The sequence below is a fragment of the Mustela nivalis genome (assembly GCF_964662115.1).
Source record: "Mustela nivalis genome assembly, chromosome: 5".
NCBI classification, from domain to species: Eukaryota; Metazoa; Chordata; class Mammalia; order Carnivora; family Mustelidae; genus Mustela; species Mustela nivalis.
Window position 1 is genome coordinate 7,335,501 of NC_139024.1, and position 25,946 is coordinate 7,361,446.

The following is a 25,946-nucleotide window of genomic DNA, read 5'->3' on the forward strand; positions in this document are numbered from 1 at the left end:
CACTACCCAGCCCCAAAGATATAATTAAAGATGTACACACACACAAAGGTGTCTCGTGAAAAATATAACTTTCTTCTAATTAAAAACAATGTAAACTAGGCAAAAATTTAAATGGGTCTAAAACAATTTTAGAAGAAAAAAATAAAAGCTCCTATTTTAATTATATAGCTTTCTTCACTCAAGAGAACATAATTGGTAACTGTGGTTGGATACATAAGGCCAATGTGAAATTTACTGGAAATGTGGAGTCTAAAAGTCCTGTGTATGCCAAAAATAAACACCACCTACAGTTTCAGAAAGAAATGTCTCACAGTGTACAATTAAATGCAGCATGTACAAAAAATATAGGAAATGCAAAAAAAGTTACCATTTTAAAACTATATTATTTTATATCTCAATCACCAGAGTATGATTCCTCTGAAACTGAATGTAAATTTTTATTATGTGCATTTTTGAGAGGAGTCAAAAGTCCACATTTAATCATTAGATTCTCAAACACAATCTATGACCCAAAAAATGTAAAGAGCAATGGCCTAGACAATATTTACTACACATCTAGCAGGGTTCTCTTCTCAAAAAAATCTCATCCTGACATGTATTAGATACTCAAAGGATAAAGGCTTTGCATAACTAATTCAAGATCAACAGTCAAGCTACAAGGTCACTTCCACAGTAGCCAAGAAGAGACAAATCCTCTCCCAACCACAAATACTGGCTTTACGCAAAACTGACTTAAAAATCACATAAATGTCATGAAGTGAACCAAATGAGAAACTAATTTTCAATCTTTTGTGACACACTGTTGTTTTAGGTTTAGGATAACACAATCCTCCACACTCCCTGCAAAAGTGGTTAATTAAAATAATTAACATTTATTTTAGTAACACAACTAATTTAGGAATAAATAAATCCTTAAATGGTTCATAATCAAAGCTATAACTAAATACAATAAAGGGAAAGCCTTTTGGGGAAAAAAAAAGATTCTAAGTAAATATGGAATACAATGGTTCAGTAAATGAGAGAAAAGGAGAATGTTTCATTTAATACAATACTAGAAATGTGAGAGCAGAAGAAAACTACAAGAATAAAGTTGTAAGACTGACAAGGGTAGAAACTATAGAAGAACATGAGATTTAAGCAGTGATTTTTTCCAGTGATGGTTGCCTTTATGTTTATCCTTTCTGGGGCACATCAGATTTTTTCAAAGCAATGGGTTGATAGTATTCATCAAATCTGAAACATTTACAGTCATTATTTCTTCATTTTTTTCCAGTTTTTCCTCTTTCTTCTTTCAGGAACTCCAATTACACATATGCTAACTGCTTAATATTCTCTTACATGTCACTGTTGTTCTGTGCATTTTCTCTGGTCTTTGTTCTCTCTGTACTACATTTTGCACAGTTTCTATTGCTAGGTTCACAGGTTCGGTAATTTTTTTCCTACAGCGTCTAGTCTGTTGAAAATGCCATCTGGTATATTTGTCGCTTCAGAAATTGTATTTTTCACCTTCACAAGTTCCATTTGGTATTTTTCATATCTTTTATTTTTTTCCCCATTGTTCATGTTCTCCTTTAAATGCCTGAATATAATTGTAACTATATTAACAATCTTTCTTCTACTTCTATCATTTTTTAAATTTCTGGGGATGTTCCTATTGGGTGACTACTTCTCCTGGTTATGGGTCATCTTTAAGGGCTTACTGGCATGTCTAGTAATTTCTGGTTGGATATTAGACATAATAACCACATAATTCTATGTGATTGAGTATCTGGATTTTTCTGTCTTCCTTTAAAGACTACTGGGCCTTTTTTTCTTTTTTTTAACAAGCTATTATTTCCAATTCCACTTTATCCTTTCAAGATTTGTTTTCAAGCTTGTTTAGGGTAATTCTAGATGTGCCTTCGCTCTAGAACAGTCACCCCACTACTAAGATGTGAATCTTCCAAATCCTTATTGCATGTCCCAAGTGATCAACACAAGATGAACTCCACTGTAACCAGTGGGAATTCAAGTGCTTCCAAGTCCCATGTGAGTTCTGGGAACCTTTCAGCTCATAGTTCCCCCATGGCTCTTTGCTTAATCTTGCATTTTCTACCCTATGCAAGTACATCTTGTATTCAAAGACTCAAAGGGGCCTGAGGTAGATTTCTGGAGCTCTCTTCAATATCACCCCTTCCTCTCCAGAACTCTGCTCTCAATTTCCAACTGCCTCAGTCTCCCTGAACTCCAATCTGCTCCCTCAATTCAAGAAGACCACTGTGCTTTGCCTGGGATTTTCCTGCCTGCACCAGTCAGGAACAACCTGTTGTCAGAAAAACAAGGTAATTACAGGACTCACTTAATTTGTTTCCCTTGTCTCAGGGATGACAATTGGGTACAGTCTTATTGTCCAATGTCTGAAAACACTTGTTCCACATTTAAGTTTATTTAAAATAGAAATAGTTTATTATATACCACTAAAAGACAATATTTTTGTAGATTATTAATTTAAAAATTGCTCTGTGGATTTTAGTGTTATAATGAAATGATACACCATCGACTCCATAATATATATAAGGAAATATATATATAAGTCAAGCAATACTTGACTTTCAAAGTGACTAACTCCATAATGTACCTAAGTATTTTATGATAGAATCATACAGCTGTTACTTTAGGAAACAAAGAGGGAAATTTTTATTTATAAACAAAAATAAATATAGAAAGGCAAACACTCCCTCATTTTGGAGGTTAAAACATTTACAAATAATCAAATCCAACCCTTTATTTTGTAATAATTTAAACGTCCTAGGTCTCAGTTTCTATAATTTATGTAAGATCAGAAAGATTCTTGGTAGACCTAATTTTTAAAAAGGAATATAAAATATCTAAAACTTAACATTTAACAGATAAAACTGTTATCGCTTAATATACAAATCTATGAAAAAATGACATCTTCTCAATTAGAGATGGTACCAGAATACCAAACAAATATATAGCATTTTGGGCAGTTTTTCATGGGTGTGCATCAGAAAAACTGTAAGTAGTTCTGTTACTCTTAAGTTCTCCTGCTGAGGGGGAAAAAAATCATTAAGAGAAACAAAATGCCACTAAATCTGTGTGACTTAGCTAGAATCATTCAAACAAAATTTCTAATATATTAATTTAAGATAAGAAGCCACTCAATTCAGATATATTCCTCTTCTGCAAGAGTAATTTTAAATGTATTGAGTCTCAATACTTCTTTATAGCTTAATATTGTGTTGGTAACACTAATACCTTTGTTAATTTTTTTTTTCCTCATCTATGATTCTTTTCTCAGTGCATACAGGACCTTTCATAAAGCTACATACTCCCTAATATATTTCATTACTAAAATCTTAACAGAGATAGAAATAATAAGGAACTAAGGTATTTTATAAAATACACTGAAAAAGTATTAGCTAGAGTTGGAAAATTATTTTCAGAGATAACAATTTATACTTAAATTGAAGCTGAATTAGTTACTTTAAACCATCCCCGCAATAAATGCTAACTAAAAGTTATTATATCCTAAACACTATTCTAGGAACAGGGATACAAGGGGTTAAAAATACAAAGACAATCAAAACAATCCTAGAAAAGACTAAAGTTGCAGGACTCACCTTCCTGATTCCCTGTTCCAATTACTGTAAAGGTTAACAACAATCAAGACAGTACAGTTGTGCCATACAGCAGATACACTGATCAATGGAAGAGAACTGAGACTCCAGCTATACACCTAGACCTACGGTCAAATAACTTTGGAAAAGGTTCCTAGACTACTCAATGAGGAAAGAGAGTCTTTACAGCAAATGATGCTGACATAACCAGGTTGCCACACACTAAAGAATGAAGTTGGACCCTTAACTCACACTACTACAAAAATCAATTCAAAATGGATCAAAGACCTAAATTAAGAGCTAAAATTATAAAGCCTTGAGCAAAAATAGGGGTAAATCTGTAGGACCTCAGATTTGGCAATGGGTCCTTAGATGTGACTCAAAAGCATGAGCAACAATAAATAAAATAAGTTAGACCTCATCAAAATTTAAAATGTGCATCAGATGGCACTATCAAGAAAGTGAAAAAGACAATCCACAGAATGAGAGAAAATATTTGCCAATCATATACTGGATAAGGGACATATCAAGAATATACAAAGAACTATTATAACCCAATAATAAAAAGACGAATAAGCCAGGGCACCTGGGTGGCTCAGATCCTTAAGTACCTGCCTTCCGCTCAGGTCATGATCTCCCGGTCCTAGGATCAGCCCTGTGTCATGGCTCCCAGCTCAACAGGGAAGCTGCTTCTCTCTCTCCCTCTGCCTCTTTCTCCTGCTCACGCCCGCGCTCGCTCTCTTTCTCTGTCTCTCCGACTCAAATTAATAAATTTCTTTTAAAAACTAAAAAAAAAAAAAAAAAAAAGATAAGGCAATTTAAAAATGGAGAAAGGAGCTGAATGGACACTTCTCCAAAGAAGATATATAAGTGGCTAAAAAGATGCTCACCACCGTTAGGAAAATGCAAACCAAAACCATACGATAACATTTGACACCCATAATTAATAGGGTTCTTATCAACAAGTCAAATAATTACGAGTGTGGGCAAGGATGTGAAGAAATCAGAACTCTCATACATTGCTGGTGGGAATGTCAATGGCACAGTCAGACTGGAACACATTCGATGGAGAATTTCCAAACTGAGGTCTATATCCAAGAAAAACGAAAACATGTGTCCACACAAACACTTGTACATGAATGTTTATGGCAGCATTATTTCATGATGGCCAAAAGGTGGAAACCAATCAATGTCTACGGAATGATGAACGGATAAACAAAATGTAGTACATCCATTTCAGGGAATATTCTTCAGCCACATAAAGGAATTAGGACTGATACATGGTACAACATAGATGAAACTTGAAAACGTGATGCTACGTGACAGAAGTCAGTCACAAAAGACCACGTGTTGTATCATTCAGTTTATATAAAATGTTCAAAATAGGCAAATATACAGAGACAGAAAGCAGATTAATGGTTACTTAGGGTTGGGAGGCATGGGGATTTGAAGGTGGCAATAGCTAATGGGTATAGGGTTTCTTTCTGAGGTGATTCAAATGCTCTAAAATTCACTGTGGTGGTGGTCACATATAATTCACAGATTTGTTCAACTGTGAATGTATTTAAACCAATTGATCTGGACACTTCAAATGGGCAAATTATATGGTATATGAATTATTATCTCAATAAAGTTCCTTTATCTCTTCTGCTGCTTCTGCTTTTGTTGTTGCTGGGGTGGGGGTGGGGGCAATGACATCCGAATGTGAACCAGAAACTTCCTGATGTGCAGAAAGCTGTTTTTTTAAAAAAATAATAAAAGCAAGATTCCCTACTCCTAGAGTTCTCTCATGCTCCATGTAAATTCTAGTCCTGCTTAGAGCCCTTTCTGATAACTTAGAGTCACAATGTTCTCGATAGTCCTGAATTCAACTGTATATACTTTAAGGTTAGTACAACCTTTCAGCACCTTAATACAAAGAAAGGTTATCTCACCTGTTCATTTTTTTCTTTTAAGGTGGTTTTATTAAAGCATGGGGACAGGACCCATGAGCAGAAAGAGCTGCCTCACCTGTTCATTTCTTGAAGAAACTGTGAATAGCAATAAATTTGGGCAACTTATGGTACAGATCTCCATATAACCAAATTAACTCATTTTAATCACCCAGAATTTTCAAATTCTGGGGAAAAAAATGAAAAAGCACTAGCAAAGCAGCAGGATCTGAAAGGAACGCAATCTATTTTTCCCTAAAACAAGTAGAAACAGGGATCTTGTGACAGGCTCTACATTAACTTGCACTCAAATACCAATTCCAGGAACAAAACTCTTACCAAGTACATAGGATGTAGTACCAGTGGGGCAAAAGGCAGTAGAAATCTTATTTAAGAAGCCCAAAAGAGGGGCACCTAGGTGGCTCAGTGGGTTAAGCCTCTGCCTTCGGCTCAGATCTTGATCTCAGGATCCTGGGATCGAGTCCCGCTTCCCCCTCTCCCTCTGCTGCTCCCCCCCCCACTTGTGCTCTCTCTCCTTCTCTCACTATCTGTCAAATAAATAAATTCTAAAGAAAAAAAAAAAAAAAAGAAGCCCAAAAGAAAGGGCACTTCCTTGTCTTTTATTAGTTCACTAATTCTCAGAAAATAAGAACATACAGAGAATCCAGGGGAAGAGGTGCCAGTGAAATTATTAAAGTCATGTCAGTGATAATTCATTGAATTAATTCTTTTTCATTCCATCAACAGATACTCAGGATCTACCATGGGCACGGCTACTAGAATAAGATTTATAATGATGCAAAAATACATAAAGCTCACCTTATAAGCTCCTTTACAGCCTACCATACATGAAAGCTATGGCATTTTTCCAGAAAATATTACAGAAAATTATATTTTATTTTATATTTTATTAAAATATTTTATATTTTATATTTATTTTCTGGTATTTTTCCAGAAAATGGGTCTGAAGTTATTTTCCCTTAATTGCCTATGTTAGACTTTTTAGATTTAAGAAATGGAAGAAAATTGAAAAGAAAAAAATTTAACTGTGAACATCTAAAACTTCAATATATATTTAAAAAAAAAAGCTAAGCCATACTAAAAGCTAAAATGGAGGGAAAAAACACACTATCCTTAATTTATAAATGGCTCATTAAATCTGGCATGAAAAACATTAAGACACCAACAGGAAAATAAGCAAAAAAGGCAAAAAGCTGATTAACAAAATAAATTTAAATAGCAATAAAATATGAAAACAGTTCCACCTACTCTAACAACCAGAAACTCAAATTAAAAGATACCTTTTCTGGCCTATTAAATTAGCACACTTTTTCTAATACTCAAAGCTACAAGGACTATAGTATGGTAAGCACTACTGGTGGCCTATAGTACATTGTACATTTGTACAATGTTTCCAGAAGCAAATGTTTAAGCAAATGTTTAACAACAGATATTAAAACTCTTAAAAGTGTTCAAATTCCTTCTGAAGTCTATATTCAGAAAATAATTTTATAAGAGCACCCAGAAGAGCAGAGTTGTATAGTAGGAGAGTCATTCAGTGTTATCTGAAACAGTAAGAAACTGGTAAGAACTTCCATCGTTTATGGGATAACCACCAAAGGGAGTATGATGGAGCCATTTAAAAATGTTTTAGTATTTTTATTGATAATGGCAAATGTTCACAATACAATCAGATAACATAACGTGCCCACCTCAGCCTAAAGAGACCTCTTCCCACCTCTGCATAATTTACTGGGCAATTAATCCTTCTTGTGACATCTCTTATTACGAATGCAGACAATTATGGAGAGCCTTCCCCAAGTCCTCTCACCGTTATGCCCACGGAGGTAGGACATAAAATAGAGAACCACAGACTCTCAGGTATGACGAATATGGGTGAGTCCTGGCTCCAGGCATTCTGAACCAGTATGTCTCTTAAAGCCTATTTTCCTCACCTGAAAAACGCACGTCTATCTCACAAGCTTGTCGTACCCGTTACAGAAAACAACCCGTGACACGACTTGAATGATGGCACACAAGCAGATGACAGATGTAAATTTATTACCATTTCTGCACCAGACTATGAATTATCTATCCAATGTTCATTACCTTATCTGTTCTACTTAACTAGATTAGAAGTTCCTTGAAGGCAAGGCATATATTACATTATGCCCATGTGTAATGAAAGTATTACCTGCCTGGGGGAACAGGGTATACTCCCAAGATGAGTGCCTTTCGAAACGACTCTAACAGAAGAGGCAGGACCCAGGACTGACACACAGGAAGCAATCTAGACAAAGACCAGAAGAAGCTGAGAAGAACACAACACACCCAGGACCTGGGAAGACGGTCAGTGTGAGTGGAGACTCTCCATTCCAAGAGGCAAGGGGTTCAGGAGGTCTGTTTGGCCTGGACCTCCAGCTTAAACAGAAATTCAGCTGCTGATGAATGGCAAATTTGGGTGGGGATGCAGTGGAAGGTCTCTTCACAAACGCGACTTAATTGAAACCTGTGGCCTCCCTAATTCCAGCTAAATCTGCGGGCGGGGAGATCTCCAATCCAGAAAGTTTTCTGGGCTTAATGAAGGCCCTAGGGGGCCTGGTCACTAAACCAAATCATGTCTTAATTCTACCCATCACTGCACCCCCATGGCCCGGCCCACCCCGGCCCGACACCTGGCAGGTACCTGAGTTATGAGCTAGTCTCAAGGGAAGTGAAGATACAGTACAAGACAGGAAGGTTAAGACAAGCTGAAGCTACACACTACCACTGACTACCAGTCACGAATGGAAGGTGGAGCTTTTAAATTTCATTCACAGACTCAGGCTCATGAATCTCCCTTTTTAGTAATCATCCCTCAGTACATACATACTCCTTTTGGATTCCTGTTAAATAACACCTGGATATTCCAAGAGCCAAGTGCCTTCTTTCACAAAGGAAAAAGTCAGCCCCGAAGTCGAACTGATGCATGTTCCTGATGCTTCCTGAAGTATTTCCCCAATTCACTTCTGACATCCTACTTCATCAGACACGTGAGTGTAATCAACCAATTTCTAAATTATTTTAGTTCAAGACATGATTTCCAAAATGAAGTGTGTGAACGGGGGTGGGCGGTGGGAGGGGTGGAGAGACAACCAATAAGGGGCTGCCACCATTTTGCTTTGCCAAGGAAAGATTTGGAAAATACATAAACTCTATTGCCACCATCATCTCCAAAACATACAATTTAGCTCTGAAAAGTAAGTTTAATTTTATAGAAAAAAATCACTACCCTGTCATTTTATCAATTCACTGCAGGCTGATAACTTGAACACCTGTCTGGGAACCCCTCATTAAAGGAGTTTATCTGGCATATGCTGCCAAAGAAACTTTCCTTAAAAGTATTTTACTTTACAAATCTTCACGAGACTTTCCTTCTGTAAGGCTATCAGGACAAGGACTGCTACTGTGAGTCACGAAGCAGATTTCTACCCAGCTCGTCTCCTTTCTTTCCATTTCTACCTCTTGTGGCCAAAGCTCTCATCCTTCTCCTTGGGGTTCTCCTCATGCACTCGCTCTCCTGCAACCACTCCCAGAATTACACGCCTACAAAGCATCTAAGCAAACGTACCAGAGTGTTCAAGTTCCCACTCCGGAGGCTGCCTCAGGAGCCTCTGACCATCATCTGCTCCAAACACACCAGGAGTAAGAGGCACAAACAGCATAGTCCAAAGGCACTACTGAACCACCTCACAGCCTTCGATGCTCAGAACTCTGAAGTTCCAGGGCAGAGAAGTCAAAGTTGCTTTAATAAAATGCTTCCTAGAAGACACCTATATGTGGCAAGATAGATTCTTTCTTAAACTTTGCAGATAACTAAACTATTAATGGTTGAGTACTTTACAAGAGTTAATGACAGCAAATACAGCAAGGTGATTAGTGATATAACCCTACACCTAGGCTCGACAGTACTGTCAAGCTTATCGACTCCAAAGAAAATAAAGGCGTAGGCAATTACACAGTGAACTTGGATGCACTACGGACTAAATGGAAAAAGAAATTCAATGGATCAAAAGACTTTTATTTAAAGTGAAGTTTTTAGGGGCATCTGAGTGGCTCATTTGGTTAAGCAGTCCAAGTCTGATTTCAGCTCAGATCATGATCTCAAGGTTGTGAGATCGAGTCCCGCCTCAGGCTCCGTGCTGGGCATGGAGCGTGCTTGAGATTTTCTCTCCCTCTCACGATGCCTTCCTCTCTTTCTCTTAAAAAAAAAAATTACAGTGAACATTTTAAAGCTGCCTATTTGAGAAAAAAATACATATTGGTTTAACCTAAGAAATGTAAAAAAAAAAAAAAAAAAGCCTAAAATAAAATTTCTAATCAAATCTTGAGTCTAGTTATTAAATACTACTTGAGACAATTTACTATGTAACTAGTTTAAGAAATGTTTTTATAACAGGTCATAACAAACCAAAAAGTACTCTCAGGATACAGTCTTACGAGGTCCCAACACATTCACATACAAATGTATTCATTCATCTACTAAACACATCCTGGGCATCTCATGCAGCAGATATAGTACTAGTTATTTCAGGAATAAAAAGAAGGTCTAAGGTGATAGCTACTACCCTCAAGTAATTCACAGTCAAGAAGAAAGATATATGAGCAATTTTTAAAATACAACAGGAAGAAATGTAAGTAAACTATTGACATAAGACAGCTCAGGGGTGCCTCGTGGCTCGGTTAAGCATCCCACTCTTGGTTTCTGCTCAGGTCATGATCTCAGGGCTCCCCCTCCAACCTCCCAAGTCAGGCTCTGCACTCCACAGAGTCCACTTGCCCCTCTCCTTCCCCCACAGCCCCTCCCCCCCACTAATGTGTGTTCATTCTCTCTCTAAAATAAATAAAATCTTAAAAAAAAAAAAAAAGGACAGTGTTCAACCTCACAAATAATCAAAATACTGGCAAAGACAAAAATTCTCACTGTAATGGCAAGAAAAAACTTTCATGTTCCTGGTGAAAATTAACACAAATTTCCTGAGGAGCATTCAGCAATATAAATCAAAGATCTCTAAAATTATACAAACTTCAAAAAAGATGGAAGCAACCCAAGTGTTCACAGACAGATGAATGTGGTATATACATACAAAGGAATATTACTGGACCTAAAAAAGGAAATTCTGCCATGCCACAGCATGGATGAAGCTTGAGGATATTCTGCTAAGTAAAATTTAAGCCAGTCACAAAAAGAAATACTGTAAGATTCCACTTACAAAGGTGGCTAGAATAGGCAGGTAGACTTGAAAGTAGCATGGGCGTCACCAGGGGTGAAGGGAGGGGGGGTGGGGAGTTGTGACTTCCTAAGCGCAGTCTCACTCTTCCAAGATCAAGAGTTCTAGAGACTTGCTACCTAACAGTATGCATGAACGTACTTCAAACACTAATGAACTGTATACTTAAAAAATGGTTACTATGGCTGAAAAAATACTGAATGGATACACTGCGATGCATCCACAGGGACGAACATTTTACAGAGAACAAAAGAACCACTGATGCCCAAACAAACACCACAGGTGAATCTCACCCACAGCATACGGCATGAAAGCGGACGAGGAGGGTCTGGGGGATGAGAAGGGGCAGGAAAGTGGCTGAGTGGGGGCAAGAGCGGATTCCCAGGATGCCACTCCTGATCTGCCTCCTCACTCAGGCGATCGCCAGCAGGGCACATTCACTTCTGGATAACTGGTCAGGCTACTCACATTGCACAAACACACAAATATCTGTATGACATTATATAACAAGAAATAGTATACAAAAATTTAAAACAAAACAACCTGAGGAAGTTACCACGTCCTGCCTAATTGGTCAACTCCTCTCTTTGATCTTTGTATTATCAAATTCTGCCAAGAGCCTGTCCAGTTGCCTCTATTATAATAAATCGATTGTGTAAAATTCTGTACTTAAAAGAATAGCAGATTATAACTAAATATATATATATATGCATACTCTTACAGCAACCGCATTTTCAGAATTTTATCCTAATAAAACATCCCGGATATACATAAAGATTGAGTTAAAAAGAACGCTCGTAACATTGTTGTTTATAATAGCGAAAGAAATGGAAACACCCTAAAAGTCCAACAAAGGACTGGTTAAATTAATTATGATCACAAAGGGCTTCCTGGAATAGAAACATTAGAAAACACTCAATGGGAGTCAGCACAGTGCTTGCTACGCAACAAAGGTTCCTACCGGTAGACTAAGACTATGCCAAATCGTATGCAGGAAGTCCCTACACTCCACTTTCTTTCTATCCCACCCCATTTTCTTTTTATTCTTTGTGAGTTTATCAGGATCTTGAAGAAGCCAGCAGGTTCCTCTGTATATACACTACCATATATAACACATTAAGTTTCAAAATAGCAAGAGTCGGGCGCCTGGGTGGCTCAGTTGGTTGGGCATCTGACTTTTGATTTCGATGCTCTCCCGGCTGTGGGATCCAGCCCCATGTCAGGCTTGGCACTCACTACAGACTCTGCTGGAGGTTCTCTCCTTCTGACTCACCCCTTAGCCCATGTGAGCATTCTTCCCCCCTCTCTCTTTTTCTCAAACAAATAAATAAAAACTTTTTTTTAAATGGCAAAAGTAGAGACCTCCTCCTATTTCACTGATTTTAAAACATACATTTTCCTACATTTTAACATCTCTGTTATCACACTGCTTCCTACAACTGATTTAAAACTGCACTGTCTCATAGTTCAACAGCAGTATTTTTTCCCTCCATGATATATAAAACTATAGTGCATCTTATAATCAAGGACATCCCATATTTGACGAAATACTACTCTTTCAAAGCTCATTTCAAGAAATTAAATAAACAAACATTAAGCAGATAAAAATGAAGTCTATTCAAGAGCAAAAGCACCAAAATAAATATGAACCAAAGAATTTTTTTTTAAGATTTTTATTTATTTATTTTGAGAGAGAGAGAGACAAAGTGAGAGAGAGCACGAGAGGGGAGGTCAGAGGGTGAAGCAGACTCCCCATGGAGCTGGGAGCCCAATATGGGACTTGATCCCAGGACTCTGGGACCATGACCTGAGCTGAAGGCAGTTGCTTAACGAACTGAGCCACTCAGGTGCCCCCAAAGAAATTTTTTGAAAAGAGGAAAAACTAGCATTTTTTGACCCTGTAAAAATTATGTCCAGATATTCACAATTCAATAAATTACTTCACACTATTCAGTGCAAATGAAGATACTCAATGTTATAAATAAAACACAACAGTGAGCTGGGCCCTTATACACATCACCTGTGGTAACCGTTCGATCTTATCCGAGTCCTGTGCTCCTGGATGAGAGCAAAGAGTAAGAAACCCCACCCTTCGTGCTCCAAGAATGGCTATCCAGAAGGGCCACCATGTCCTCGCATATGAGGAAATAAAACCCAAACTTATCTTCTCTTTGATTTCCATTTTCATAAAACAAGTTCTCTCCCTCCTCTTTGAGACAGTCTCCATTAATGAATGTTCCCACACTGCCTGAATTGCCTGAATACTATGTCCTTCATTGTTTAAGAAAGCAAAAGTTTCTCCTGTAGGAAAGGTCTTTCACAATCATGCTGCCTTTTATGTTTACTTTTACAATCTTCACTGTCACTTCAGTCAAATATATATTTCAAGCATCACTTCTTGGTAATCCATAATCCTATCTTAACTAAAATGTTCAAAACTCCCAACTTTTGATATTCTGCCTTCCCAAAATTAAACCCTAAATGGGACTTTTTTTCATACCTAAACTGTCTTTGAGATTTCCCACAGGGGCCTTGGAAAATCACAAAGAATTTGTTTTTTCATCTTGTAAAAGGAGAGTGGCTAGAAACAGATTTATCTGATGCATTACTATTGGTGAGTTACTGAATCAGAGCAGATGCTTAAATGTGTCCGGGTTAAGATGTCAGAAATATTTGAAAAATGGTTTGCTGTATGAGAAGTTCCCACAGAACTGTCAATGCCGGCACAGTCTGTGACACACTTCTGTTTCTCAGGCTGCTAGAGCTACCCTGGATATTAGACGACAGACATACTCTCAGGCCTAATTCAGTTGTTTCCTCTATTGTTCACTTAGTTACAACTGCTTTAATTTGAATCTACGATCTTCTAGGCCAGTGGTTCTCAAATGGAAATTGTTATCACTTACCCATGGAGTTTTACACATACACAGATGTTTAAGACCTACTCCAGATTTACAGAATCTCTTAATACTCTTGATATATTCTTGGTATATTCCAAATACATGTTTAGTACATTGTTGGCATATTATATCAAGACTACTGTATGTGAAATACATGAGGATTTTTCTCTATAAATATTATGTGTTTTCCATTTTCATAAATTAGACACAATATCCACTCTTTCTTGACAGCAGAGTTAATCATTATGTTTAGAAATATTTTGTCTAAAGATTTTGGACTGACTTTTACCTTGTTTTGCATGTCACAGAAACACCCAAATTTTATCAAATGCCTTAATCTCATCATGAATCCCTACTAGAACTTAATTCCGAAAATTAGCAGTAATCAATTAACCAGAGTCACTTTGCATTTTCCATCACCTTCAGATAGGTTTTTGTTTTACTTTGCTGTTTCCCTGAAAGCACACTTGTGATCATCTCTAGGCTAGAGTGTCCACCTTCAAAAAGACAGGTTGTCCCAAAGCCTGGGGAAAAGGACTATGCCAGGTACTTTTGGGTGTAGGCTTCGGATAGCATGTTCAAACAACTCTGAGACCATGCCAGCGGGCTGAGTCAGGATTTCTCAAACTCTAGTCAAGAAGGTGGATTCATAAAACTGCTAACTGCACATCGGACAGAACCAGAATTGCCTACAAGCAAATGCACTGATGAAGGATGACTGTGGGTTTTGTTTGGAATACTGTTGCTGTACTCATGTTTTATTTTCTGGATAAGGAACTTCCTTCTCTTTTCTCTTAAGCTATCTGTAACTCATAACAATTTGGTAGACTATGCTTCTGTGACTGAGATTATCCAGTGCATTCTTGTCTTTCACATTAGTATGAGTAAAACAACTTAGTACCTTCAAAACAGAGATGTCATAATGTATCAAGACTTAAAACTTAGGGGCACCTGGGTGGCTCAGTGGGTTAAGCCTCTGCCTTCAGCTCAGGTCATGATCTCAAGGTTCTGGGATTGAGCCCCGCATCGGGCTCTTTGCTCAGCATGGAGCCTGCTTCCCCCTCTCTCTCCCTGCCTCTCTGCCTACTTGTGATGTCTGTCAAATAAATAAATAAAATCTTTAAAAAAAAAAAAAAGTCTTAAAACTTGAAATATCTTATAACCTAATACTCCATCTTAAGCCTCTGCCTTCGGCTCCGGTCATGATCTCAGGGTCCTGAGATCGAGCCCCTCATCGGGCTCTCTGCTCGGCAGGGAGCCTGCCTCCTCCTCTCTCTCTGCCTGCCTCTCTGCCTACTTATGATCTCTGTCTGTCAAATTAAAAAAAAAAAAAAAAAGATTCATCTGTTTAAAAAAAATAAATAAATAAACTTCACGGCACTGAAAACTGCTGTATACACATGGCACGCATGCGAACACACACAAACAGCAAGGGAAAATGGGGCTCCCCCCACTTAGGGTCCACTCTATTTGAAATAATTTAAATACAAATCAGTGTTTTAGAGTAAAATAAACTGCCTAAGGTATTCATATATTCCAACCCCAATTTTACTTTGAAATTAATCCTAAATTCTAAACTCATCTTTATAGTTTCTGTGGGTTTTTTTTTTAAGGTTTTATTTATTTATCCGTGAGAGAGAGCCAGCCTGTGCACATGATCACAAGCCTCCCCACCCCCACCCCCGACCCCAGCAAGCAGAGGGAGAAGAAGGCTCCCCACTGAGCAAGGAGCCTGGATGCAGGACTTGATCCCAAGACTCTGGGATCATGACCTGAGTCAAAGGCAGACGCTTAACCCACTGAGCTACATAGGCGTCCTTACAGTAACATATTTTAAGGATAAGCAACGAAGAGAACAGCCCTGAGCCGCCAGGGTAAGATGCACTCTTATTAGTCTTGTCTTCGGGAAATAATGCTGTTTCAAGGAAGAAATATGCAGATCATAGCCTTGCCCAGCTTCTTCAAAATGATCACTTAGTGCACTTAGTGCATAAGCCATTCTCCTGACTCAATCTCAAGGGACAAGGGACAAAGTTCAACCGCACCGGTTTTTATTTTTAGTAGAGCCACATTTTTCAAAGTGAGGGTCACAACCTATTTGTGGGTAATAAAATCAATTTAATGGATCACTGTGGACAATTTTTTTTAACAGGACAGAAGAGAATTATCAGAGAGCATCATACATTGATTAAAAGGTCAAACATTACTTGATAAACTTTTATTTCGCTTATATAGCACACACATACTGTTGTAACATTTATTTCTTACTGTAGGTCACAGTCGCAGCCAGAGTTCAGTATCACCACCACAGAACAGAAATTACGATCTTACTGTCTGCTTCATCTAAAGACTGAGTACAGAAAAGAACAGCAAGATAAACAAAAAGGTTTCACCATTGGTTCCTTTCCACTCTGGGAAAGTTTTGTGGGTTTAAAAAAAAGAGGTATATACAATGAGCTTGGTACAATTTTTCGGCAGGGGAAGAGGTTGCATTTTTTTTTTTTCTGAAAATGAATCTTTCATCACTGCTGTATCCTGTACAGTCTACTTAATCCAGAAAATATAGTATTCCACAGTTGGCGAGTAACTAGTCACGTGGGCAGGAGCTGCTGCTCAGCTAGGCAGTCAGGTGGCTGAAGAGCACCTTTAGCTTTGGAACCTAACCAGGGGAGCACAGTGCGACACGAAAGAAAGGGAAGCAAGAGCCTGGAGACCTGGATCCTAAGCTGTGACCTTGGGGAAGCAGCAGCCTCTCCACACTGCTTTACTCATCTCTAAAATACAGAGCAGGGTTCCAAACTCCCTTCCAGCTCCAGTTCTTGTAATTCTACAAGCAATGGCTGAGAGGTTGGACTAAATAAACACTAACGATCCTCCCAGCCATAAGACTTGCACTGTAAGCACTTAATTCCTTATTTCAATAAGAACTAAAGAAACCCAAGTTACACCTACATTTTTAGGTTCCTACATAAAAAAAGGCTTTAGGATTTTTAATGGTACAATAAAAATAATACATGTATTAAATTCTCTTCCAAAATATTCCCACTGAGAGGGTAAAAAGGTTGACAATTTCTATTAATTTTACATCTCTAAACTAGCTATCCTCTAGTAAGTCCTATTCAGAGTGTTCTACAGTTCAGCAGTACCCTCAAATAGCCTGCTCACATGCACAAAAGGCTTCCACTGAAAACAGCAAATCTGATCAGCTTTAAAGCTTAGTATCCATTTTTCTCCACAGAAGGTTTATTTCCTCTGAAATTATGCTGAAATGAAATCCACTTATGAAATGCTTTTGATAGAATGCCTAATATATTCTTAATAGCTTTCCCTGCTACTTTATAAACATTTGGCATCCAAATGATCCGTGAGACTAATACTTCTACTGATCTCTGCAAAATACGACAAATGAATACTCTTACAGGTAAAAAACAAACTCCCATTTTGCCTATGCTGTTAGAATAAATATCTAAAGGCAAATTGCACTCCATTACATGAGTCTGAGGTCTGTGGGAAATGGAAGAATGTAGTTACCACACCTACTTTCTTCTTAAAATACAGTGGCTTTGCATGTGCCTCTTAAAAAGGGGAAAGCATTTTAACATAATATACATGATGAAGATACAGTCATAGATCCTAAATAGTAGTACTACAAACATGAAAGACCATCATAAAGCAAGCCCCTCATTTTATTGCTGATACTACTTCTAATCTACAAATTCTGTTACCCAGGATGAACTAAATAATTAAAGCAAACCACCTCGATATAGTCAGCTCAGTTAGTTCACAGATACTAAAAACACTTTTGAAAAAAGAAAACTTAAGTAATTAAGATAATTTAATTTAAAATTTGGCAACCATATTCTCTTTATAAAATGCAGAATCCCATCAGTTTCAATTTTTTTTTAATTTTTTAAAATTTATTTATTTCACAGACAGAGATGGCAAGTAGGCAGAGAGGCAGACGGGGAGGTGGGGGAAACAGGCTCCCCGCTGAGCAGGGAGCCCAATGCGGGGCTCGATCCCAGGACCCTGGAATCATGACCTGAGCCGAAGGCAGAGGCTTTAACCCACTGAGCCACCCAGATGCCCCATCAGTTTCAATTTTAATAATAATTCAAAGGACACTTAAAATTATAACTGTACTAGTTAAGAATTTACGCTCTATAATTAGCTTCTGATTATAAAAGAACATGTAACACGTTAACCACAAAACGTTTTTAGGAAACAATTAGTATGGATCCTTTCAATCTTTTTTCTGTGCACAGATACACTTTTATTAAATGAGATCATAATGAGCATTTGCGGGGATTAAGAAGCCCAATTCAAATTATTCAGAGTTTAAGAGTTTAAGCAAAAATAAAAAATCTATTAACTCACATACCGATTTAAGAAAAAAAGGGAGGTGAATCTAGAATTTAAAAATTGGCCAAAGAGCTCTTCTGGCCTCTCTGCCTTTTCTCTGGGGCAGACCTTACTGTCTGAGACCAAACTACTTCTCCATGAGCTTGACTACAGCTTCCAAGAGCTAGCTCCAGGCTCCAAACTCCACATTATATGTATTTTGGTTATTAAAAGGGCATTACTCCCCTCCAGCTCCAATTCTAAAAATCCTAGGAAAGAATCCTGATGGCCTGGCTTGGGTCAAGTGTCCACCCCTACAGACAGGAACACGTAAAAAGAGGGCATGTCCAACCTGAACCAGGGATCTAGAGCCGACAGAGAAAGGGATGACAATGGGGGAGAGTGAGGACAAAGGAAAAACAGACATAACTGGTGGAGAAATATATACCATCTGAGCAGCCACCTCAAGTTTTGGCTCCCATGTCCTGCAAATACTGTTTTATAATCTGTTCTCACTGAACGCAGTGATGAGTATATAGACATTAGAACCACTTGCAGTGTTTTAAAAACTGGATACTCAGGTCCCACTGATCTATAAAGACTTTTCTAGAAGGACTTCTGTCATGAGCTTTTCCATGTCACTGAATATCCCTTAAAAACATGGTTTTTAATAGCTGCACAGAATTCTAATGTGGTTCTACATGTTTTTCAATTTAATGATTTAAATCCAGAAAAACCACATACCATCCTGATCTTTTTTTGAACATAATACTCACAAGAGTCAAAAAGCATTTTATGAAAGCACCAACCACGGACATCTCCGCCACACCTTTCTCAGAAACTATGCCGCAGGATTCTTTGTGGGGGGGTGGCGGCAAGAGGGTGGATTATGGGGTGGGTGGAGACATTAGGTGACCTTCTGTGACTTACCACTAGTAAAAATCTAGCACTGAGGGTTCAACAAATGTCTTTAAGGGACAAAGATATAATATACCTCAAAGAATGGACAGAGGAGCAAGGTATGGCCGAACCTAATTAAAGTAAGACTGAAGATTATAAACAAACACACTATAACCCAACTAACAGGGAAGTTAGTGACAAGGGAAGGGGGGGGGTGAAGCAGCCTCTCAAGTCTAAGGAAATGAAAGCCTAAGAGTTTGTTACACGCCTCTCCTACTAGAAGAAGGGGATACATCTCATAGGTATACAAGCCAACCTTCCTGGTCTGTTAACACTAGTCACAAAAATCTTTCAACTAATTTCCCTTGATGTCACGTTCACCAATCAATTTCTTAGCTAAACTCCGGCTTTCTACAGCAGAAGAATGCACTGGCCCACCACGTGCAGACAGAGCTGAGAAGCAGGTGAAACACAGGACCTGGACCTTGCTTATCTTATCCTGCCAAGGCAATGCCTGGTCAAAAAGCAGACACTGCCCAAACTCCTTGTCTGACACTTCTTCTGTTTTCCCTTCGAAGAAACTATTTCCAACGGCCCACTGATCCGCAGCATCCAGGTGTCTTTAAAATGAACACACACCGCCCAAATAAGAAGGCTGAGACAACAGAATGTTATGAGTAAAAAGATAATCATCAAGGAATGAGGAATTATTATGTAAGAGGAAGTTATTAGAGCAAATGTATCCAGTAAGCAGTCAAGACCTTATATCCCCCATTCTCAGGAAGAGCTCAGAACAAGACTGACAAGACACCAAGAGAAGACATGTGAAGGAAGTAGAAGCAACTTCTAATAATATGACAATTAAAGGGAAGCACAAAGTCCTTCTTGAGAGACAAGCTGTCCCCACTTCAGAACATGAGAAAGCTTCTGCCATCACTGGAGCCCTTTGTTACTGCTGCCAGGCGGTCTGGCCTGCTCTGCCCTGCTCCGCCCCCGCCAGTGGGATCTCCTGCTGTAATGGCCTCAAGCCACGCCCATGCCTGACGCCGCCCAGGCAGTCTGCAGCGGCACCAGAAGGTGGATTTCTCTAGGGAGAATAGGTGACATCCAATGTCAAGACTGAAACATGTGGGCTCAAAGGGGACATTCAGGTTGAGAGAGAGATCAAATTCCCTAGGACTGACAGCATATTCAAGTACTCTTTGACTAGTGAAACACATTTTTTTTTCAAATTAACTTACAAGAACCGTATTATATAAATAGTAAATAAAAGTACCTCGGTTTAGGAAAAAAAAAAGGTATTTTTTAAGTTCATGTAACATGTACTTTTCGAGGTCAGTAAGTGAGAACAACGAGGCTATTGCAACAGAAATATTCTAAATGAAAAGTTAGATAGGAGCAGCTTTTTATCAGCCTTAATATCTAAGTTCTGTTTAAGTGCCGCTTCAAGAAATCACAGAATTGTTCCAAACTAGTTTTAACAGCTCTCCTTGTAATCTCAGGATCCACCTACAAATGACCCAGAAGTCTGAAAAAGAAATTATAAGAAATGTTTACTACTAAGTTAAATCACTAACAACTGCTCCCCTTCCGACTCTTTACCAAAAATAAGGACAAGCAGTATCCATGACTGACAAAGAGCAGCACACTGTAACAGGGTACGATCACTTCTCAGCCTGTTTTGTCCTCCTCAGTGATTGCATAACTCTCACGTCAGCACACACCAAGCAGATGTGCTGGGCCCGCACCTGCCACAGGGGTGCACTGGCCGACATGTGCAGACCTGCACGCTACAAAGACCCAGGCATTAGAGCACCCTTCCTAATCAATGACACAGTAATGTAAGGTACACGAACAAAGGTGGCAAAAGTGTTTATTCTGTCTGTCCCAAAACCAGTTAACCTGGTAGCATAAACCACCACCTGATCGGTCTCCGGCAGTGAAATGTGTTGTCTGTCTGTGTGTCACAGGTCAGCGCTGCATACTGAAGAGGTGGTGGTCCAATGAGGGTGAGGGTGTGTAAGACAAAATCACAGCTTTTCAAGTAATCTGTTTCACAGATTTGCTGTTGTAAAATTAACTGTAATGTTGCTAAGAAAAATATTTCTAAGATCTTCTTGTTCCACACACTGCTGTTCCCTTGAAGTTGGATGAAGCCCATTTATCCTGACCTATTTTTATTATAACAAAGACAGACAAAAACCCGGCTGAAAAGAAATCAGTTTCTTTTTACTGTTGGAAAAAGTGATTTTTCGGCACATTACCGTGTCTCTTTGCGCTTTTTACTTTTACCTAAGAAGGTTCACATCTATTTTCTCCGAAAGTTCCATTAAACAGATTTATCAGCCCTGATCTGCCCATTTGGGTAATAAAATCATGCCTCTTCTGCAAGGTGTTTAAGGGTGTGCAATGTGCAGCCAGACTTGAGCTCGACTAGCTGTGAAAACTTAAGACAAAACACCTAACCTTTATGCCTCAGTTTACTCACTCGTAAAAGAGAGGTAACAGGACCTACTCCATAGGATGGTTATACAAATTAAGGAAGCAAAGAAAATGGCACATTTTAAGTGGTTAAGAAGCGTTCACTGTTATTATTCTTACAGAAGAACTTAAATGAGTCAAAATGCTCAAAGATAATCTACTAACAAATTTATACAATAAGCTACCTGACAAAACTTCTAAAAATGTTAGACGTCCTCAAAAGGAACAAAATGAATTGCCGTTACACCGTGTCATATTATTTAGAGAAATTCTTCCTTAAAAGTTCACAAAAGTATCTCCGAAGTTAGGAAAATGAAGAACGATGTTTTTCACAGCTTATAAAGTAAGTTTTATAAAAATAAAACAAACGCATTTGAACTGACTGGGTCGGCAAGCCAGGATATGGTTCCCGTGTTCAGTCCTAACTACAGCTACAGAATTCGTTTCAAATTGGGTTAAGGAGGAAACATAAAGAGAGGACACTTATCTGCCTTATTCCTGGAAGTACAGAGCAAGACAGTTAAGATGCAAGAGGAACTCTGCAAGTATTTTCATTCTAAGGGACAGGGGGCAGCAGTTTGCAAGTTTACTCTGCGACCCGAAGAACGGGGTAAGAGGACATTCGAACACACAAACACAGGCACGTAAGACGAGGCAGGCTCTTCGTTACGGGGAGTCTGATTTTCCAGACAGAAAAAAAAAAAAAAAGACATAAAATTACTATTACTACAGTCTCGAAGGAACAGAATGCAACAAACGCTCCGCGTACCGAAGTTCCAGCTTAGAGCGTCGGGCGGTGGCAAAGTTTGAGAGAAATCAGTCCTTTACTTCACGTGCACGTGTGAGCGACAAGCCGCCCATCGCCAGCAGCAGAGGCGGTCGAGGGCCCCCAGGAAGAGAAACCGACCTGCCCGTTTGCAGAGACGAAGCGCAGTTTCTCACCGGAGAGAAAGCCGGCAAAGGAAGGGGGTGCAAAAGGCGGGCGGGCGGAGAACGCGGGGCAGCCGCCAGAGCGGGTCTGCTCCACGAGCGTCCACTTCTTCACTCGAACCGGGGCAAACAAGAGGTGGCGTTCGCGTTTAGCCACGCTGCGAGCAGCTGCAGCACGGCCCCTGGCCTGAAGCTCGAGGCGGGGAGGAGGTCACAGTTCCCGCAGAACCCGGGGCAGCCCACGACGCTCCCCGCCCCGCCGCGTTCGGGGCGCGCAGTGAAGCTGCAGGCAGGGCGGGCAGGCTGGGAGCTCGGGCGGACCCGCGCTGCCCGGGCAGGGGTCCCTCGGCCGAGTCGGCCGCGGTGCCCTCGGTCCCGAGTTGCACCCCGCCCCTCTGGCCCGGCCCGGGAGCCTGCCTGCAGCCCTCAAAACCTGGCGGGAAGCGCAGGCCCCCACGCCCCCTCGGCCTCCGACCGAGCCTGGGCCAGGCCGGGACCCGCTTTTTGCGCCGGGCCGCTGCGACAGCCCCACTCACCTCGCCGCCCGGCAGCGCTCGGGCTCGGGCTCAGGCTCGGGTCCCGGCGGCGGCGGCGGCGGCTCCTCCATGGCGGCGGCGGGGGTGACGGCGAAGGCGGGCGGGGGGACCAGCTCGGCGGCGGCGGCGGCTTCTCTCATCCGTGCACGGGGCCTCGCATGGCCGCGGCGGGCAGTAAGCTGCAGCCTGGCGCGGGGGACGCGAGCCCCGAAGTGCGGGAGTGACTCGGCTCCGCCTCCGCCTCTAGCCCGCCGCAGGAGCCGCTCGCGCCGCGGCCATCTTGGAAACGGCGACCGGCCAGCGCCGGGCTACGGCGGGCGGCGAGGGACAAGCCTCCGAGGGCGGCGGCGGCCGCGGTCGCGGCAGCGGACAGGCGGGGACCCGGCGAAGGGAGGGGCGCGGGGAACCGGGGCCGCGGGCGTGGGCGACCGAGGCGGCGGCCGGGGAGGCACGTCGGAGCCCCTTGCCGCGGGGGCCGCTGTCGCGCCGCGGTCGCCTGGTTTCGCTCGCGGGGCGTGTGCGCTGGGCCGTGCGCGCCGGGTCTGCCGGGCGGCGGGCGGTGGGCGTGCGCGGAGGACCCGGGAGGGGCCGCGCGGCCTGGCTTAGGCGGCGATCCGAGCCTTGGAAGTGGGCCGTGAGCTTTACAAGCAAATGGATCACCGCCAGAGGTGATGCCATCCTCAGAAATACTGTAGGCTGCAACGCAGACGCTCGCGGCCGCACGCGGGCTCTGGGGGGCTCTGGGGCGCGCTGCTGAAAGCGCAGTCTTGGACGGACACGAGAAACTCGGATTTCGGAGACTGAACAAAGTCTCCGGAAACGCAGGGCAAGAACGCCACCGTCCTACCGACAGGGCTGGAAAGAGCACGGCTCTCACCTCACCTCGGGATCACAAAGTGGTTTGGATCCTCCAGAAAGGCGGGCGGGGGTGCCGCTGCGGTGAGGGAAGTTTTACAGATTGTTTCAGAGCTACAGCGATGCTGTTGGAATTCCAGTGCGTCCTGTGCCCTTCGAAAGGACTGGAGGCTTCAGGTTTTAAGTTGCACTTATCTACATAATCTGCCCCCCAAGTCAAGTCCAGAGTTAATTCAAAAACAGCATCATTTAAAATGAAGTATAGGGACGCCTGGGTGGCTCAGTTGGTTAAGCGGCTGCCTTCGGCTCAGGTCATGATATATGATTGCCTTCAAAGTACTTTACAGAAATTTCTGCTTCAGTCTCTTTTATCGTGATAGTCAGTGTTGACATTCATTTTATTTGTTCAACAGCATCCATTCAACGAACACTTAGCAGATGCATATATGTGTCAGGGACTGTTCTAGATGCTGAGGTTACAGCAGTGAGCCAAACAGATTAAATCTTGTCCTGGTAGAGCTAACCTAGTTAATCAAGGAGAAGAGAAAGAAAACAAAAGAAAAACCAATAACATACAGCGTAGCAGCCAGTGGTAACTGCCGAGAAGGCCTCAGCTGGGAAAGGAGTTGGTCAGGGAAATGTTTTACCAAGATTGGTGAAGATGGTTAAACGATTTGGTTATACAACCATTCTTACTTACTGAATTTCAGATTTTCTTTTGAAATAGTTATGTGACCAAACCAGTTAACTTTATCTTCATCAACTCACATCTAAGTATTTTAATATTTTGGATAAGTCATGGTTCACAAATAATTCCTGAGGACTATCTAAGTCTGTGGCCTATCTTCAGACCCGCAAGCCTGTGAATCTCTATTTAATAGACAGAACAGCGTTTGAGAGACATGGGCTTTGTTGTTTTAATTTCCATTTGACAATGCTGCCTGAGTTAGCGTGAGCCAAACAAATTTTCATTTCACTAGTCACGGAAGGTATCACATGTAGAAACCCCACCTAACTCGTACTAAATATTCAACTTAAGTGCAGTGAAGTTTTTCTTCATTTAAGGTAATTTGGTGGTAGGCATCGGCCTGTTTTTGTTGCTTGTGTTCTCCTATTCAATGCTAACTTCATTTCAGCAGTTCTGAACAATGATTCCCTCAGCCCCCTGACTCGTGGGTCCCAAATCCTGTCAAATTCTACGTCCCCTGTGCAATCCACACACTGGTCTCCTTTCACTAGTTCCGACTACCTCCATGTCCCCCGGAGGTCACAGCAAGCCTCCACGCACCCCCGGCCCTGCTCCAGCACCACCCTCCCAACCCAATCTGTCCTCACTCGGCAGTCACACTAATCTTTCCGAATCTCGATCCAAACATGTCACCCTCTTACCTAATTCATTTTATTGACGTCCCACTGCTCTCAGAATAGAGTCCATAAAGAAACTTCTGGGTTCTTCAAAAGCTCCATAGTTGGTCTCGGGACTAGGATTGTGTCCAAGTAGTTCCTATGCTATCACACAGCCCTTTCCACCTGCTCGGGGCTATTCTGGGGGCAGGAGTGAGAGCCTGGCACTCTGGCAGGCTAAGAATCGGCATCCATTCAAATGATAATTTAAAAATATTTGTTCGAGAGGGAGATATATGGTCATAATTCATTTCCATTGTGTGAAGAAAGCTCAACAAAGTATTCCCCAGCTGTCTGTAATTCTGGTTCTCTTCTTTGTAAGTTTCTGGGCCAGAGCCCTTCTTGGAAGGCCCATTAGAAGTTTTACATAGTATATGATCAGATAAATCTCTCTCCTGTACACAGCCCTGTACCATACATCCTTCGACACTGGTATTCCAACCAAAGGTGACAACTGAATTTGATGGACCTACCGTGCACACATGAACACCCAAGGCACAAAAATACTCCACAAATACGAATCAGGGAGTGACTTCCTGTGGCTATCTTACTTCCCACTTAAGAGTACTCTCTAATCCAGCGGGAACCAGACTAATTACACATAAGCCGTCATGTAAGGTATCTTGTATAGAAATCACATGTAACAGGCTGAATGGTCAAGATAAGCACAGGAACGGCCTGCCCCAACCCAGGCCCCCACAGCACCCACCCCTCCAGCCCTCAGATTCCTTTTCTGCCTTCTCCCACTCGCGAGTGTGCTCCTTCACGCTAGGATCCT

The 25,946-nt window shown here is 41.1% G+C and overlaps 1 protein-coding gene across 11 annotated transcripts in view; it reads right to left on the reverse strand.

Annotated features, from left to right (window-relative positions):
* The window catches only part of MAP3K4 (mitogen-activated protein kinase kinase kinase 4), a 150,260-nt gene that overhangs the window by 87,331 nt on the left and 36,983 nt on the right, over positions 1-25,946 (reverse strand). For 3 of the 11 annotated variants that reach the window (XM_082729491.1, XM_082729493.1, XM_082729490.1), the window contains exon 1: positions 22,910-23,442. The exons of 4 other annotated variants lie outside the window; for them this stretch is intronic. In XM_082729491.1, the coding sequence (XP_082585617.1) occupies positions 22,910-23,049 (140 nt within the window). In that variant the 5' untranslated portion in view covers positions 23,050-23,442. Of the gene's footprint in view, positions 1-22,909; positions 23,711-25,946 lie in introns of those variants that run through there. 4 more of the 11 variants (XR_014311383.1, XR_014311384.1, XR_014311385.1 and 1 more) reach the window with 3 other exon arrangements.